General features: G+C 44.4%; 1 protein-coding gene and 1 long non-coding RNA gene across 4 annotated transcripts in view; one reads left to right on the top strand and one right to left on the bottom strand.

Annotated features, from left to right (window-relative positions):
• Nucleotides 1-11,233, bottom strand: part of CPEB2 (cytoplasmic polyadenylation element binding protein 2) — a 54,954-nt gene extending 43,721 nt beyond the window's left edge. The window contains exons 1-3 of one of the 3 annotated variants that reach the window (XM_030449493.1): nucleotides 11,133-11,233; nucleotides 9,220-10,706; nucleotides 6,181-6,459 (exon numbers count right to left, since the gene is read on the bottom strand). In XM_030449493.1, the coding sequence (XP_030305353.1) occupies nucleotides 6,181-6,459; nucleotides 9,220-10,644 (1,704 nt within the window). In that variant the 5' untranslated portion in view covers nucleotides 10,645-10,706; nucleotides 11,133-11,233. Of the gene's footprint in view, nucleotides 1-6,180; nucleotides 6,460-9,219; nucleotides 10,744-11,001; nucleotides 11,044-11,132 lie in introns of those variants that run through there. The other 2 variants (XM_030449494.1, XM_030449495.1) reach the window with 2 other exon arrangements.
• A 184-nt stretch (nucleotides 11,234-11,417) lies between these two features.
• LOC115598270 lies at nucleotides 11,418-15,309 on the top strand. Its single transcript, XR_003987533.1, has 3 exons — nucleotides 11,418-11,458; nucleotides 14,018-14,110; nucleotides 15,246-15,309. It is a non-coding gene; the product is annotated as an uncharacterized LOC115598270 (long non-coding RNA).
• Nucleotides 15,310-17,424: the final 2,115 nt, after the last annotated feature.

Here is a 17,424-nt window from a genome sequence, read left to right as displayed (position 1 = left end):
GGAGGAGGGCAGCTCTCTCTGAAGAGAAAGTTTCAGCACTAAATTGTTGGACGAATCATTTTTCTTGGCACAAGCTGTCTAGGGCTTCTAAATATATCCCTTCAATTTATGCAGAGATTATCCTGCTTGAGTATTTGCAGAAGAAACTCAGTGCAGTCACATCTCAAGACTTCTATGTTGTAATTTACACAAAAAGCAAAGATAAGGACAGAAACTACTAAACAGTGAATAAAATTTTACTAATCTTTAACCACAAATACTAAAAATAGATGTTCATCATTAAGAAGTTAAACAGCTTTGAATTCTGGACACATGCTTTAAACCACTGATCTTCCGGACTACTCAAAGTAAAAAACTAAGCTTTTGATATAGGTATTTAATTCAGTAAATGCAAGTATTTTTAAAATATGCTCCTTTATACATCCTTCTTATATTCTAAAGAAATGTAGCACCATCTGATGGGTGCTGGAAACAACTTGAAAGTCATAAAGCTTCTAATCACTTTGAGTATGGTCTCAGCTGGCTCCAAAAATGACTCTCTAGCTTTGACCTTGCTGAGTTAAATGGATTTTTTTTTAAAAGCTCAGTTAAAAAAAGCTTGCTTAAAAATCATTTCCCAAACTAAAATGTACACAGGCTCCATTTCTTCAACTTAAAACTGACCAGAATAAAAATGTGTTTTAAGTGTTTGACAGTTGATTAAATAAAAAATATTCACAGACTTGAAATACTGGGATAATTGTATTTGGTATTAATGTTAGTGGTAATAACCTAACAATTTAGTACATTATATAGTCTAAAATATCATCTTTGCTAACATCTAAACTTCAAGTCATTCTCATTTTAGTGAAGACATACTATAATCATAAGCCCCTTGAAACCATAACTAGTGTAAATGAGAAACTTAATATGAAAACCTCTGACAACTACAATTTTAGCTCTCTAAAAGAGGAGGGAGGCTTAAAGTAGACACATGAAATTACTTTGTGACTTTCCACAGTGTCATTAGTGGTAAAGATGAACTATAATATCTGGTAGACATGGTCAACCTGACAAAAAAAAAATATTTTAAAGTTAAAATGACAATCAGGTATGTAAGTTAGCTGAACTGAACCTAAAATGCACCAAGAACAGGCCCTGTGGTAAAGACACACCTACTTCCCAACTACATCAGCATTTAAAAACAAACAAACAAAAAATCCCAACAGTATGTACTGTATCCATACTGGAATACTTCAGCTCAACACCATACATTCATGAACTGGAAACTAACCAGACACATTACAGAGATGATTAAAGGCTTGGCAAGACTGACTTAGGAGGCAAGTCTAGATGATTTGTATGTGAATGGCTTCAACAAAATAACTAAAGAAACAATCAGACTCCTGAAGGGAAAGCTGTTAGTCAAGTTTTAAGGTCTTTTTTTACCCTCTTCAAGCCCTCTCTCCCTCTCCATCTAGAAATAGCTAGTCTTGAGCACTTAAATGTAAATTCACTAGACCATACAGTAAATGTGCTTTCAGACAGATCTAAGGTGAGGATGTATTTAACTTTAAAGAACACCTGTGCTTTGGCAGACAGAATGAGGTGAGATGCATTACTTAGCATATATATCATTGCTATGCTATCACAGCTGTTAAATATTTTGCTGAATTTTCCTAACTCTGATTTTGACTTGCATTAACCAAATGAGCTGTATAACTGAAGCAAATTTTAAAAGTAGGAGAGAACTATTAAGATGACAAGTCAAAAACATTTGTATAGCAAGACCCACAAAATTCCCACTACTTGACTCCTTTGAGTTGTTCATGTGCTCAGCTCCCAATCCTATTTACTCAAAGGTCTTGAACTTGAAGTTATTAAAACTGTCTTAAAACTGTCATACTGAGAATCTGAAATCCTCCAAATGGAAGGGATGGTAAGACAGAAGGAGTAGGACAGCAATTTGAATTAAATTTCTAAAACTAACAGATGTTAGTGAAAATACAAATCTCACCTGTTGTCAAATACCATCTTAAAAATAATTTTGTTTAGCAAGTGTTTTGTTTGAAAACTTAGTACATTTCTAAAATACATAGAAAAGGAAAAATCTATTTGTGAGACACCTCCAAGCTGGAGGCCTATGCTGGAACACAGAATAATGACACTCAGCTTTTAGAACCACAAACACTGCATGAACTGTTTGTCTGAACAAACAGGAAGGACAAATCAAGGTGAAAAACACCCAGACATGCAGTGTATTTCCTGAACTCAAAAGATACACAGAAACTAAATTCATATTCATAGAATGCAGTGCAATAGGTTTTAGTAGGCTTATTTGCAAGATATTAAGAAACATTAAGCTTGCAATCAAAATAGAGTTAGACACTGCAATTAAAAAAAATAGTTTAGAAATGGTAAATTATTTTCCTCATCCAAGGAATGTATTTGAAAATAATGAACATGCAAAACACTGACTTCAGTGCTTGTATTTTGGCTGCAGAAATGTCTGAAGTGTGATTTTTGGGTGGGAAAAAAAAACAACCAAAAAACCCAAACAGGCAACTGAATCTGTGATTACAAATATGCTTTTACTTTGTCTCCTGTGTATTTTTTTTGTACTTTGGATCACAGAATGAGAATATTCATATGGTCTAACTTCTTGACATGCAATATCAAGTGCCTAACCTGGAATCCCAGTGCCAGTGATGCCAGCTATGTTCTAGAGAATGAGATTAGCTAAATAAGGAGCCTAGAGTCTCTCTAAGGAGAGAGAAATAGCTCCTCAATTAAATGCTTAAGTTAGATGGTGTGAATACCTGACAAGGTTTCCAATTGTTCCTTAATACCTCTGGCACAAGGCAACAAACCTCTCCCTGTATGAAGTACCTATAATGCTACAAGCAGTGTGGCAGAACTTAAACTTGTAGACATAATTTTGTCTAAGAAGGAACTTTAACTTATATAATTTGTGTTATCTTAAAAAACTGAGGGAGAAAATAAAAAGAAGCTTCTTACACTGAATCAGACACACATAAAAAAAACTTGACTACTGACTTAATTTGCTCATGTTTAAATCAGGGCTTCCATGATGTTGAAATACTTGTATATTAAAACAAACCAAAAACCCCTGGACTTTGGCAAATTCCCCTGAGAGTCATCCCTTGTTAGCACTGTAAGCAAAAGCAGCTTTGCTGTCACTAATGTGGCCACTGTGAACTCAGCTTCACATGGGATGTTTCAGTTTAAATATGAAGTACAGAAAACCTCCTTTGAACCCTTTGAACCCTTTAAGTAATACACATAATTACTTACTCATTTAGCAGTAAGGATGTTCATTCTCACTAGCATATTAGTTCAGCACCACATGTTATTTTCATCAGAACTGATGTCAGTTCTGTACTGAAGACCATCCATCAATGCAAACACCAAAGAATAAAGTTTAATGGAAGGGAAAAGCTTTGAATTTGTACACAATTCCTTTGTGGCTTTATCTTGTTTGCATCAGGTGTGGATGAGCAGCTGATACTGCTGAATGCCATTCAGGCTTAGCAAAAAATACACATCATTTTAGGAGAATATTATTAATGATCTACAGCAAGTTAATCAGTGAGGACACTGGCTTCTAAAAGCTGTTTTCATTTGCTCAGTCTGAGTTGAAGTCTGGAATGGAGACGTTTTGTCCCCCCGCCATACAAAATGATTACAGCAGTTAAAACAATTATGTATGATAATGAAGAAAAGTACTCTGCAAAACTGTGATTTATGAAGGATGTGTTCAACAGGCATGCTAAGATGTGGTGCCTCTCTGAAAGCCCCGAAGAAACAGGTAGCTTCTACTCAGACATAAAATGCTTTTGTGCAAGACTTCCCAAATGACACAAAATTTAATGACTATTTTTAAGTATCTTCTGAAATTGCTACTGTATCTTTAAGAATCCTCAATCTAAATACCTCAGCCTTTTATGGAAGGAGACAAGCACAGTACAAATTAGCAAGATGGGTGTTTGACAGCATTGCAATTGCCAACGCAAGTCCTGATGAAAAGAAGCATGAGCTCCAAGCTCTATTTAACTTTTTCATTATGACTTGCAAAATGTAACAGTCATCACAAGGGATTAATCATACAACAATAGAATGAAAAGTAAAAAATAAGAACGCTATTTCAGGATAGCAGAGTAATTTATGGAAACATCCAGTGTTTCCAAAATAGCAGTAGATAACACTACAAAGCTTCAAAGGAATATTTTTACTGTGTTCTGTAACTGTGACTGTAGACATGTAAAGGAGATTTAAGCATAGATATATATGGTGTAGTATACATCACACATACATACAGCATTAATATAGCCAAGCAGGTTTACTTAATTGGTGGCTGTGGTGCTCACAGGTAAGACAAACAACAATTAAGACCATCCACCTTCTCTCCTTACCATGGTCTTAAAAAACCCAACAAAAAACAGACGGAAGCATTAATGTAATTTATAATAATTCCAAAGATTTTTTTCTACCCTACTACATAGGAATGATTTAGACTGTATTTGGAATGCTCAAGACTTCTGTTTAGACAGAAAATGAATTAATGTATATTAATGACCACTGTAGAAACTTTCAAAAGTTTAAAGTAATAGTCATACTGACTTGTAAGGCAAACTGAATGAGTAAATATATTCACAGCTTGTGCTTAGCTGGGTATGAATTCCAACACACACATCACTGCAGTTTCCATGCATGATGGCATTAGTATTTTTAATGCTGTTTCTTAGGCTAACATCTTTGGGAGATGTTTCAGTGCCTACTTTCAACTATTCTTGGAGCCCTCCACCCCCAAGCATTACCTATCTGTAATCTGTTTCGCTTAACAGATCAGGGTGGATGCATAGAGAATGGCACCCTTTTATCCATCTTTCCACCCATAGAAAAATTATTTAGCTATTATATTTCAGCTAGCAAGGCTACTTAATGGAACAGGGCTCCACAGTACAGACAAATCCTCTTAGGTTTCCAAGTCCAGTGAATACACTTGCAAGCATCAGAGCATACTGGGACAGAGTGAGGACATGGCCTCTGGTGCCAAGGGGAACTCCACCATCACAGGAACCTGGTCCTAGGGAGCACCCTTTTGCCAGTGTTAGAGCTATGTAAGGATTAGTTTGCTAATTGATGTAAATACAGCTCTACTAGCTCAAACACAGTCACAGTTACAACCAATTAAACTCTAGCCTACTTTGTGTGAAACCCAACAAAACCCGACTCTAATAGCCTTAAAAAGAAGCATTCTAGAGAAACATTCTAATTATTTCCTCCTCCATCTTATCTTTTCTGCTTTTTCTGGAATATAGCAGTTGTGTGAGATGAAGAAATGATGACAACACAGGCATAACAGAAAAATTAAAAATGTGTAGAATTAATGGAATACTCTATTTTTAAAACATTCATTTCTAAAGTAAGTTGTCCAAGCTTTTCGTGTAACTTAAAATAAACCCATGCAAAAAATATAAAGTGTTAGAATGGCATCTGAGACTGGGATTGAAAAGAAAAGGTCTCCGCTAAAAAGAAATGTTCTCAATGAAGGAACAGGCAGCAATATGAAAAAACAGCATTTAACCAAGAGGTAATGAAGGCTGGAGTTAAGTGACTTACCTAAAGTCACATGTCATTGGCAAAATTCAGGAGGTGAACCCAGATCTTTTGTTCTAGGACATGTCCTACTGTTTAATACTTCTAAACCACATGGCTTCCAGCCAAAATATGACATAAAAGTTGCTAGAATGTGGTATAAAAAAAATCTCACTAGCATGAGAATGTCAGCCTAGAATCCCAGTAAAAGACAAACGTGAAAGACTCGGAGCCACCTATCAAAGTAAGGAAACCTATGTACAAAAACAAGTGAACAAAAAAAAATGATCCTGAGTTTTAAAGGGATATATAAATACATGAGCAGTACCACAGGCAGAAAATACCTGCTGGATTAAACTTATTTTGTTCTGTTGCTGCATCAGCAGCTACAGTTTCTGTCTTTCTTGAAAGTCAATATTCATAATTGCTGAATACATTGAAAGCACTGGGGTTAGTTCCAACTTAGGACTAAATATAGAAACCAAGTACCAGGCCTGTAACCACTGTTTCATTCTCCTTTAAAGTGGATGATACCAAAACGCAATGCAGACTATGAACACATCAGTTCCAAACCACCCTTACCTGCAAAGGAAGGAGAGTGTTACTGTTGTTGTCAGTTCGGAAAACGTTATCTTCAATCCACGATTTTGGTGTCAGTGATGGAGTGGAGCGAGTAAATTTAGGAGGAGCTATGACATTACCAGAAAAGGGCTTCTTCAAAGGGGAGATCTGGTTCATAGTTCCTGGAATTCCCATGTTTCCAGTTCTACGATGGTCTCTGCCATGCATTCCTCCCCAGGATATATTTCCTGTGCTCCAGCCGCTACTCTGATTGCTCCAGGGCGACTGCTTCAGAAGAGGCTGAAGAGAAAGATTAATTTATATTATTTTGGAAATACCTGAAATGTTTTCCTACTTTGAAAAAATAAAACAAACCCCCCAAAGAATCCCCGGACTGAAACAATCAAGTAATCAATGCAGGGAGATTTCTATAACTCTGATAACATACAAAACTATTACTAAAGAACACGGCATAATGAAAAAAATGTTAATTCCCACTTCCCCATATATCCCCCCAAAAGCACTGCAATACTTGTGGAACCAATTTAGATTATCATTTTAGTAAGTGGCAGCATTCTTTGCAGCTATGCAATGAAACAACTCCAGAGTTTAAAATACTGTTACAAAAACCCTGATGCCATTTAATCATACACTGTTTGGTATGACAGTGAGATCTCTGGAAAATAAGAATTTCTAAGAGGCCTATTTTAAAAATTATTATTAATTATTATTCTGATTATTCCCACTCACTGAGCAGTAGTATTTCACTACAGTGAACAGTAAATAAAATTAAAAATCAGATGGCAGACTTTTTTCCCCCAGTATTCTGAGTACCACTGCCTCAGTATTACCATATAAGACCAAAACGCGTACTGATTACTGTACAGAATCTCCTTGAAGGAACCATCTTAACATTTCCACATTAAAATGCATTATTCTGACCTACTGCTCAAGTTTCTGAAGTAGTGAACAGGGCTATCTGTGGAATTCTGCAGGGTGGAAATTGGGGGATTTTTTCTTTTCCTATTTAAATGCCATATGAAGCATTTCTGTATCTAATAAATGCACTATATTCCTCAATATGAAAACATACACTATCTTTTGAGGGAAGATATTACAGGATGAGAAGTTTTATTCCTGAGCTGCAACTTGTGCTAAAAAGTGACCTATAGTGGTTGACATACCACCAAGAGATGGACCCACTGAGCCTGACTGACACTGAAGAACAGAATTTCAGTGTTCTCAAATCTGACTGTTCTTGGAAAGGCTTTTCAAACACAGAAATGGTACTGTAAATGCAGTTCTCCTGTGAAGTTAAATCACAGTATTTCTACCTCAAAGCTTAGCTGCAACCAACCCTCAGCTTGCACCTCTAATAACCTAAAAATTTTAAGCATGTCAGTATGCTATGTATTAGATAAAATAGAACTTTTTGAAGACAGCAAGATAAAATTTTAACACCACCTGCCCCCCCTCCCCCAAAACCAAACAAAATTACCTCACTAAAGCCATTTCGGTCAAGTAATCAGGAAAACAACCCACTCTATGGCATTATAGATAATTATGTTGTAAAACTTGAATACTTTAATTGGAATTTTGGGAGAGGCAGGCACTCCATTGTGAAACAAACCTTAAGAGATAATGCCAAATGTTAGCAAGCCTCTAATATTGCTAGCTATGCTGTCATGGCACTGTTGAAGTTCACCTATGACTTGTATCCGAGACAAAATTCCTGTACAACTCATGTTGGAGAATTGCTTTGGAATTTGTTTGAAGAGGGTTATTATGGACGTGAAGGACAACTAGCTCCTAATTTTAATGCATCCAAATCAGTTCTTGGAGAGGCACACCTAATGTGAGATTGCAGTTCTGACAGAAATGCTTCACAAATCCGGTTCTACCGATTAAAACTGACATGATTTAAGGATGGAATTAAACAAAAATTAAGATGAGGCCTATATAACTTTGGCCTTTCATAACCAAGCAGATGACCAGAGCAGGATATGGCTATAATGGACTATCAGGTAATATTAACATGGATTTGCTTTCCTCTCAATTTCTTACAGCAAGTATTTTGTTCCGGGGGAAAAATAATAATCATAAAAAAAAAGGTAAACTTCCATTTTAAACACGGGATCCTTACGCTGCTTGAATAAAAGCGGCAGCAAAACTACGGTAACCCGAAACGCAGCGCTGTCTGAGGATACAAATTCAAGGAATTTCAGGCAAAACCCCAGACAAGGCGACGACGTTGACAGCTTTGCAATCTGACTCTACTTTCAGTGACTTGTGCTCATCCCACCGAGCCCGCCCAGGGAGTGCCAGGGGCAGGGTTGAGGCTGGGAAGGGACTTCCCGGGGAAGAGGCAGCGGCGGTGCCGGCCGGAGCTGTCAGGCTCATTGTTCCGGGGACACCGCGTTCGCCACGGGCAACTATGGGGGGAGAGGGGGCGGTAAATCTATTTTCAAGGTGAAACTCCTTGACAGCAAAAGGAGCGTTTACCCTCTTGTACGAGAGTAACCCCCCTCCTCGCACCACCAAAATATACGAAGTCCGTGGGCAGTCGCTGTCGCAACCCAAAGCGGCCGCCCCACCACCTGCCACCCGGAACGGGCGGGGAGCAGCGGCCGCTGCCAACAGCCTCCCGGCCCGACCCCTACGGCTGCCTTTTCCAGCCTGGCCCCGCAGCGGGCAGGGGGGCACCGGTACCTTCCCGCTTGTCACGGCCGACCCTCAGCCCGCCCAGGGCGGAGGAGCGAGCGCGGCCGTGCCGGGCCCCACCCTGGCTCCGCCGCCAGGGTCCCGCCGGGCTGTCACCGCCGCGCAGCCTCGCCCGGCGCCGGCAAAAGAGAAACCTCCCGGCCGCCACGACTATCGCGACGAGGGGATCGGGGCTCACCGCCCCTCATGTCCGTGCCTCCTCCATCCGTCCCATCTCCAAGGGCTCTCCCCCTCACCCCGCTCTCCTCCCTCCCCCCTCCGGGCTCCCTTCTGGAGCCGAGTCGCTCGGCCTCCCTGCCGCGGCTGCCCGGCCCTCCCGCCTCCGCCGCCGCCCGGTACCTGGTGGTGGTTGTAGGAGTTTCTCTGCTGCAGGAAGGCGGCGGCTGCGGCCGCCGCCTGGTGTTGGTGCTGGAGCTGGGGGCTCACAGGGGATCTCCGGTTTTGCTGTTGCTGCTGTTGCTGCTGAGGTAAATTCATCTGCGGCGGCGGCGGGGGGGCGGCGGCAGAGAAGGGGCTGCTGAAGGGCCCGGCGCAGGGGTTGTGAGGAGACACCGGCGAGAAGCTCTGGAAGAAAGCGGGGTTGATCGATGACGGGATCCCCGGGTAGAAGCTGGTCTCGGATTCCGGGCTCGGAGGCGGCATCGCGCTTATCTGCCCGCCGCCGCTGCCGCTGGAGACCGGAGGCTGCTGCGTCTGCTGCGGAGGCGGCGACGAGGTCTGCACCGACCAGGGGGTGCCGAAGCCGGGCAGCGGCGGAGGAGGAGGGGAAGCCGCCGACGAGGAGCCGCCCCCGCTCTGGTGATGGGGGCTGGGGATCTCCGGGCTCTGCAAGCTGCTAAAGCCAGAGCCTAGCCCGCCGGGCAGGAGGTTCCCGGGGCTGCCCAGCAAGTGGCTGTTCGGGGGGGACTCCATGGGGGGCAGCTTGGCTCTCGCCTGCAGATGAGGAGGAGACGGAGGTGGATTCACGCAGGAGGCGGCGGCGGCCACCCCCACATTGGGGTCCGCGGACGCCGATCCCCCCGGGCAGGAAGGGGCGAGCCGCTCCGAACCCCCCCTGTCCGCGCCGCCCTGGTGCTCGGCGGGGCTGAGAGGCCGGTGGTGCGGGTAGTCCCCCGTCCGCGGCGGCTCCGGGGGGTGAGCGCTGAGGAGCTGGAGCTGCTGCTGTTGCCTGTGCTCCTGCTGCTGGTACTTGTCAGTGGGGTGGCTGAACTGCTGCTGCTGCTGCTGAGGGGGGTGGTGATGATAGTCTGGGGGGTGGTGGTTATTCAGGGGGTGGCTGCTGCCGAGCTGGGCTGGGCTGCTGAGCTGCTGCTGCTTAAACTCTTTCCTCTTCTGGCTCAGCTGAGGAGGAGGAGGCGGCGGCTGTTGCTGCTGCGGTTGCTGCTTGTTTAAATCCTGGTGGGGGCTGAGACTGGGTTTAAAGTCAGAGGAGGGGTGGCCGAGAGGGGGGTGTCCTGATGCGGGGCTGCTGCCCAGCCTCTCGCTGCCTGCCTGCTGCGGTTTCACCCCCAGGAGCAGCTCATCCTGCATGTTTTGATGATGCGCAGCAGCGGCCGCCGAGGGGAACAGAGAGGGGGGTGGCGGCGACCCACCGGACCCGGCGCCGCTGCCGGAGGAACCGGTTACCGCGGGTGAGAAGGGGCAGGAGGAGTTACGAGAGGCGGCTGCCAGGGAGGGGAAGGACCCGGCGGAACCAGCGCCTCCTACACCCGGCGGTGGGCTGGCGGTCGCTGTCTGCGAGAGCCCGAGGCTGTGATCCCCCATGCAGCGGAGGGGGCTCCCCTGACACCGGCTCAGCGGAGGGGCGCGTTCCCCGCCCCGGGGGTCTGAAGAGACAAAGATAATTAATAATCCACGGGGGTGGGGGTTAAACACCCGCCTATCGCAAGGCGCTATATAAGCCAAAAAAAAAAAAAAAAAAAAAAGAAAAAAAAGACCAACAAAACACCAACCCACTTTCTAGAATAAAGCCCTTTGCCTTGCCATAATTTCCTCTATATTGGTTTTACAGATATCGGAGCCTTTCGCTGATAATAAATAATCCTATTTTTATCAATTTCTTTTTTCTACTCTACCGGGACCCCCGGTAGGGCGGCCCTTCCCTCCTACAGTCGCACCCACAGTAATCCGCTAGATCATCGAAACACCCCCGGACAGGTCGTTCCTTCCCCCCTCCCCTTCCAGCTCCCCACTATCTCCTCCGGCCGACACCACCAGCACCACCCCACACCCCACCCCCCCCGCCACTGCACCGTAGCCAGGGGGAAGCGGGGCGTTTCCCGGCCAAGCACTAAGCGGGCGGGCGGGCCGCCGGTACCCCCCACACGGCAGGCGGCCCGGGCTCCCACAGCGGGTCCGCAGCTCGACCCCCAGCCGCCTCCCCCGCCCCCACTGCCGGCTGCCAGCCGACTGCGATACCCTTAAGAGCACCGGAACATTCGTCATAGTTACGTCACAGACCACACCCCCTTCGCCCGGCCGGCCGACCTTGGTAATGAGCGGTGTGTCCCCGCCCATCTCATGAATAATGCATAAACCTCCCCACCGCCCCGCCCCTCCCTGACCAACGCCGAGCTGGGTGAGCGCTACCACTTATGGGGAGAGGCGGGGGGGAGGTGAGAGGGGGTAGAGAAGCATCAGCTTTAAGTAACGCCGCGGAAGGCACTCACTGGGCTTCCATCCAGGCACGGGAAATAGGCGACGTCAAATAATTTAATTTTTGCGGCAGCGGGCGGACAGAAAGACCGCGGGGTGTAGGAGGGGTAGGGGGGGGGGTAAGGGCTGGGGAGGCGATGGTTTCTTCCGTTGCCGGCTCTCCCATCAAAACCCTCGCTGAGGGGCGGCCCCGCCCCTTCGCCTCGCGCGCCTCTCATTTGCATTGACGCGGGGGCCGCGCGCCACTTGGGGCGGGGGGCGGGAGAGGGGGGGGAGTGGGGTGGCACGAGACGGGCGGGTGTTGAGGCCCCGCCCCTGCCGCGCGCGCGCTGTCGCCTCAGCCGCCGCCGCCGCCTCCAGCGCCGGGTCCCGGTGTCACCTCAGAGCTGCCCGGTCCTTGTGGGGCTGGAAGGGCAGGATCCCGGTGGCTTCCCCTTCCCCTCTGTGATGGCGATGGCAGGGTGGGGTCTCCCCGCTCGTCTCTTGTGCCGGAGGTCCTGGGTGAAGCTGTTGCTCCACACTCTTGTCTGTCCACCCTGATGTTCCCATCAAACTCTGCCGCTCGCTTGGTCGGCTCCTTGGAGACCCTCCAAAGCTCAGGCCGAGGCTGTGCTGAGGTGTGGTGGTGGCTTCTGAGAGAGTTCCTGGAGAGAATGTTTAAGGTGGGGTTTACCCCTTCCCCTCCAGTGGAACCGCAGCTCTGGGCATCTTTACAGTGAAACAAATAAAATAGTTTGGCAGCTATAGATGTATGGCTGTTACAGTTGTAGATAGCCCTGAATAACAAAAAATAAGTGAAAAAATTAATACATGTCTATAGACCACATCAGTGAAGTGTCATCATATGCTCAAACTATTACACTTATCTGTAGGCATCCATTAGTGGCCACTGCCAAAGGCTGGATGGCTGCTTTCCATCTCGCCAATGGACCTGTGATCTGACCCAGTGTAACAATTTTTATTTGCTAAATCTGTTTGGGTTCGTTAGATGTATATAACAAAAAAAAAAAAAAAAACAAAACCAGTTGGAGCATCTGCTGTAATCTCTGACGCGATCATGACCCTGTGTGGGTGTGTGTGTTTGGGGATCCATGCCATCTTGCAGGGTTAAGATACAAATACATTTGCGGCATGGAAGAGTAATTGGTACATATTTATCTTTGCTCTGATGGTTTAGTATTCCAGAATTATTTGTTAACATTGGCACTCGTTTCAAGAACCAGTGTTAAAAACCAGTGCAGAGCAAGGCTTTACAGATCATCACGTGCCGAGTAAATGTTGCTGGTCAAGTAATGGTTCCTCTCTGAAGAGAATGTTTGTTGCTTCACAGCACAGTCCTCATAAACACCAGATTTGTGAGCTGCAGAACTGGTACCATCGAGCTTCCCCGGGTGTTTGTGTCATACTTCTGACATTTGGTTGTGTGCAAGCCTGAACAGAAGCTGTCCTCTACCTGGGGCGTTCTCAGGCGTCTGTGGAAGCAATGCTGCACTGTGCCTCTCCTCTAAGCAGCTGCCTATTTCTACAGGGTTTAGAGGAACTCATTTAGTCATTTCTTTTGTAAGTGGCCAGCTTCTCTGTCCCTCACCTTTAAATCAAGCTCAAATTCCAGCAATTCTTCCCTCAAACCATCTATTGTGGCGTCTTTGAGTAGTCTTTTTGCATTGAAAAACAAGAGTACTCACATCCTCTGCGACAGCCTGTCTCTACCAAGGTAGCTACTTACCCCAGTAATTTATAAAACAACTTTCATGGGGTAAATCTCATCTGTATTAACCATCTAAAAAGTAAGCGTCCTCTCTGCATCAGCTGCGTGATCTGCAAACACAAGACGGGTGCTACCAAAGGGTGATTCATCCGACCCCTCTCTAATGGAGGCACCTTCAGAGAGAGAAACCTGATCTCTCCCTCTCTCCTTTTTCTGAGGAAAGCTTCTGGCTGAGTCTTGCAGCAGGATCCAGGTCTTTGGTGCTCCTTGGTCTTGTGACATACGTTTCTTGACTCTGATAAAAGCAAGAACAGCTGTTCCTTGTTGGACCAAGAAGCCTTTGGGCTGTGCATCCTGTCTCTTCTGCCTCTGATACGAGGCCCTTTAGTGTATGCTGAGGCCCAAAACTCTGAATCTCCTCCAGGAAATCAAGTTTCTAAACTGGCATCTTGGTGCCATTAGAAAGCGGGGAGTCCTTTTGTAGCATTGTTTGCTTTTTCTCTCCAGTTCCCAGGTTCTTCAACTTAGCACCCTCTTGCTTTAATGTTCTCCTCCCTTGGAGTCTCTTGAATCTTTCCTGCTTTCTTGTATCTTAGCTGCCCCTTTCCAGGGAAGGTTTGGGAGCTTTTTTGGATTGGGCTAGTAGGAAGGTAATTGTGTCTGAAAATATGATTCCTAAACATGTGTAAGAACAGGCTAAGCATGTACAATACTTCCTAGATTCCAGTTCCTAGGGGATACTGAGATGCTTTCATGTTCCCTGATTGCCATCAGAAAGTGACTGTGCACTTGGGCCTGAAGAGCAGAGCATACTGGCAGAGCCCCTCATCTGAAGGAGTTGGGGAAGCAACAGAGTCCAGAGCTGGGGTGAGTTTTTTGGGCCAGACAGCCAAGGTTCTGAGGAGCAAATGCCAGTCAGTCCATCTGCAGTATGGCTGTACATAATCTGTAAAATAAAATTGAAAAAAAAACAAACCCAAGATGTTGCAAACCAAGCTGTGAGTATGGTAAAACCAAATAAACCTCAGGTACAGTTCTTGTGGCCATTATTCAGCCTCCTACTGTGTCTTCATTGCAACAAAGGTGCCAGGCACCAGCTTCACAGAGGAGGGGCTGAGAACTGTCCTGGGTTTGTCAGTGCCTGAAGGACAGTGACTTCCTTATGGGCCTGGTGTTCTCTGTCACCCACCATGTGCTAAATTTTGAGTGGCAGACTGAACCAGAGGTGCCTCAGAAGGGGAAACACAAAGGCAAATCACAGGAGGTTACATAAAATAACACCGTGTAAGGACAAGTCACAGGATCACAGATCCACAGAATTGTCACGGCTCGAGAAGACCTCTGAGGTCACCATGTCAACATCCTCTCCCCCAATTAAATAAATAAAATACATTTATTAAAATCAAACAACCTGTAAGGGTTACTAAGCAGCTTTTCTGGCTGCCATTTGGGTGACATGGAAGGGGTCATCGAAGCAGAGGCTCCTGAAATTTTCCACTGCATGGTCATTATTTCTTTGAGAAATTACCATTCAGAGCTGAAGTTCTTTCCTTTTTATAAACCCAGGGGAGTAACACCTGCTATAGGCCAATGTTAGTGACAGGATATTATTATATGAGAAAGGATTTTGGCCAACTTCTCTTTTCCTGGCTGAACAAAAAAACCCCCCAAAGTTTCAGGAGTTAAAAGAGCTGAAAGGGATTGTGCTGAGATGCTTTGCACTTCGGAGCAGTCTGTGGGTTTAGCTTCTTTAAGAAGTGTATGTCCTCGAGGGTAGGATCTATCTCTTCTCCTAATCAGACACCACTAAACAAGTGCTATCGGTTTTGGGAACATATAGTGAGCCATGAAGTTGATACAAATTTATATATACTATGTAGACTTTTATGTGCAGGTAGTGTTACTTCAGTGCTTCCTCATTTTGTAAATAAACACAAACACCAGAATATCAGGGACCTAATGTATAAAAAAGAAAATAGCTCTGCTTTTTCTCTCCTATTAGGTAGCTGGAAAATCACCATAGCCATGCTTTTGAACATGGGCTTCAGACAACATGCACACATGAAAATGATCTGTGCTTTCATTCCAACACTAAAAGCAGCTTTGTAGGTGAGTTTTTGTGTGTTATGCTTCAAAGTAAATGTGGCTACAGAAAGCACTGACTGCAAAAAAACCCCTTTTCTCGTGGAGTGGCTCAGCACAGAGGCTCATCAGCTGCTTGTAATGCAACAAATTGTTCTTTCCACAGCCTACAATATTTACAGCCCTTTCAGCATTTACAGTGATTTACTACTCCGTTTGACCCATGGCTCCACAGCTACAAGAAAAACAGGGGGTTTATATCAGTTGCTTGTTTTCTCTTTCCTTTTTCACCTTCCCACATCTCTTCTTCCTGTGCTCTTTGCCAGCACTCTGTGTTTAGGCAGCTCTGCCTGTCCTGTGCTGGCTGTGCTGAGAGATGTGTCTCTGTCTTCCCTAAAAGAGATCAGACTGTTTAGGGAAGTACAGAATCTGCTGTCCCTTGCTCTGTGACCTGTGTCTGTTTCATTCCTCAGGTTAAGATTTGAAAGGAGCTGGTAAAAAAAATTTACACCATTCATTTACTTTTGCTAGAGCTTCTTTCTCCTACTTAACCTCAAAGCTGGTTTTTGTTTGTTACCTTTTCCCCCCACAAAAATGCCTGGGACTGCAGGTGATTCATCTAGAAAAGCAGATGATGAGGTTTGACATTTCACAGGAAAAAGTTCTGAAAATGTACATCAATGTGTTTCATTTACTGTTTTTCTGCTCTTGATTTTTTCAAACTCTGAAAATAATAATAATACATTCTTAGGAAGGGGGTAGACAAGTCTGTTTCAGCAGGGAGCAGTAATATGTGTTACAGTAGTTCACCATTTTCCTTATTCCTTATTTCCTTAGTATTATTTCCTTACTTCCTTATTTTCCCTTATTTTTCTTATTACAAGAAAACAAAATTTAATCATCCAGATACAGCAAAAATGGGAAATAAACCTTTGTTAGATCACTGTATATTGGAATGAAATTAAAAGCAGTGCTAAAAATTATCACCAGGGACTCAGATAGTTTGCTTTATTCTGCACTTCCCATGTCCATGTTAAAGCTGAAAATCTTAAAAATCTTAAAATTCACAGGACATGGGCAGATTTCTTCCTTTATTCAAAGCTCAGCTTCAGTCATAAGAGCTCTGCTGCCTGCTGGACTTGAAGGCTCTGGGTTCTGGTCACAAGAATGCAAAGCAGTGGTTTAATCTGCTTTTTCTTCTTTTTGCCTGGAGTTTAACCAGAACATTTGACTAATATTTTCTTGCTTGCTAGTGGCAGTTTCTGTTTCTTTTTTGTTTGGGGTTTTTGGTAGTTTTGTTTTGGTTTTTTAATTTTTTTTTTTTGGTAGTGGAAGTCATTAGAATTTCTCCCAAGAGAATCTGCCAAAGTAAACAGACATCTTCATGAAAGGAAAATAATGTCTGTGGAGTAGTCAGAATTTCATGTTTTACAGACGAGTATTTATGGCAACCAACTAGTGAATTAAAGTGAGTGAAATCCTATTGCAATTTTGCAGCCTCTGCTGTGCTAATTGAATGTGGCAATTCCTGCTCGTTTCTCAGCTATGCAGTGCAAGTTCTGGACGTTGTAATTTATGATGAAGGAAAATAGGAGACAAAACTCAGTTTAGAAAAAGGGTATAATTTGCTTTTTTTTTTTTTTTTTTTTTTAGTGTTGGGAATTGAACAGTGCATGTAAACCTTTGGGGAATTGCTGTTTCCTCGGAACTGTTCTGCCTGCGTTTGGCAAGAACAACAAGGACAGGAGAAAGTTCAGCTAAAAAATTCATAAAGGCTGTCTGGTGGAATGCATTACAGTCAGCTCTAGAGCTCTGTGCTCTTCTCCCTCTGAACTGAGGATTTTTAGCTGAGATGAAGCATCCTAAGGAGCGGGAGGCTGGCAGATTTGCAGCTTAGATTGTTAGAAGGTTTAAATACTGTGACTATCTCATCTTACTGCAGGTCTGTAGATACAATATAAGCTGGAGTTGCTGAAAAGTGATAGAATGGCTCTGTGTGCACAGCCTACAAAACTGTTGGAGAGCTTATTTTCTGTGTGCCTCAGGATCCTGCACTCTTCCCACCTACTGTCCAGGACAGCAATAATTCACCAGAGGAG

Source organism: Calypte anna, chromosome 4A (assembly GCF_003957555.1).
Source record: "Calypte anna isolate BGI_N300 chromosome 4A, bCalAnn1_v1.p, whole genome shotgun sequence".
Lineage (NCBI taxonomy): Eukaryota > Metazoa > Chordata > Aves > Apodiformes > Trochilidae > Calypte > Calypte anna.
The sequence above is the reverse complement of the archived record's forward strand: the minus strand, read 5'-3'. Positions and strand labels throughout refer to the sequence as shown.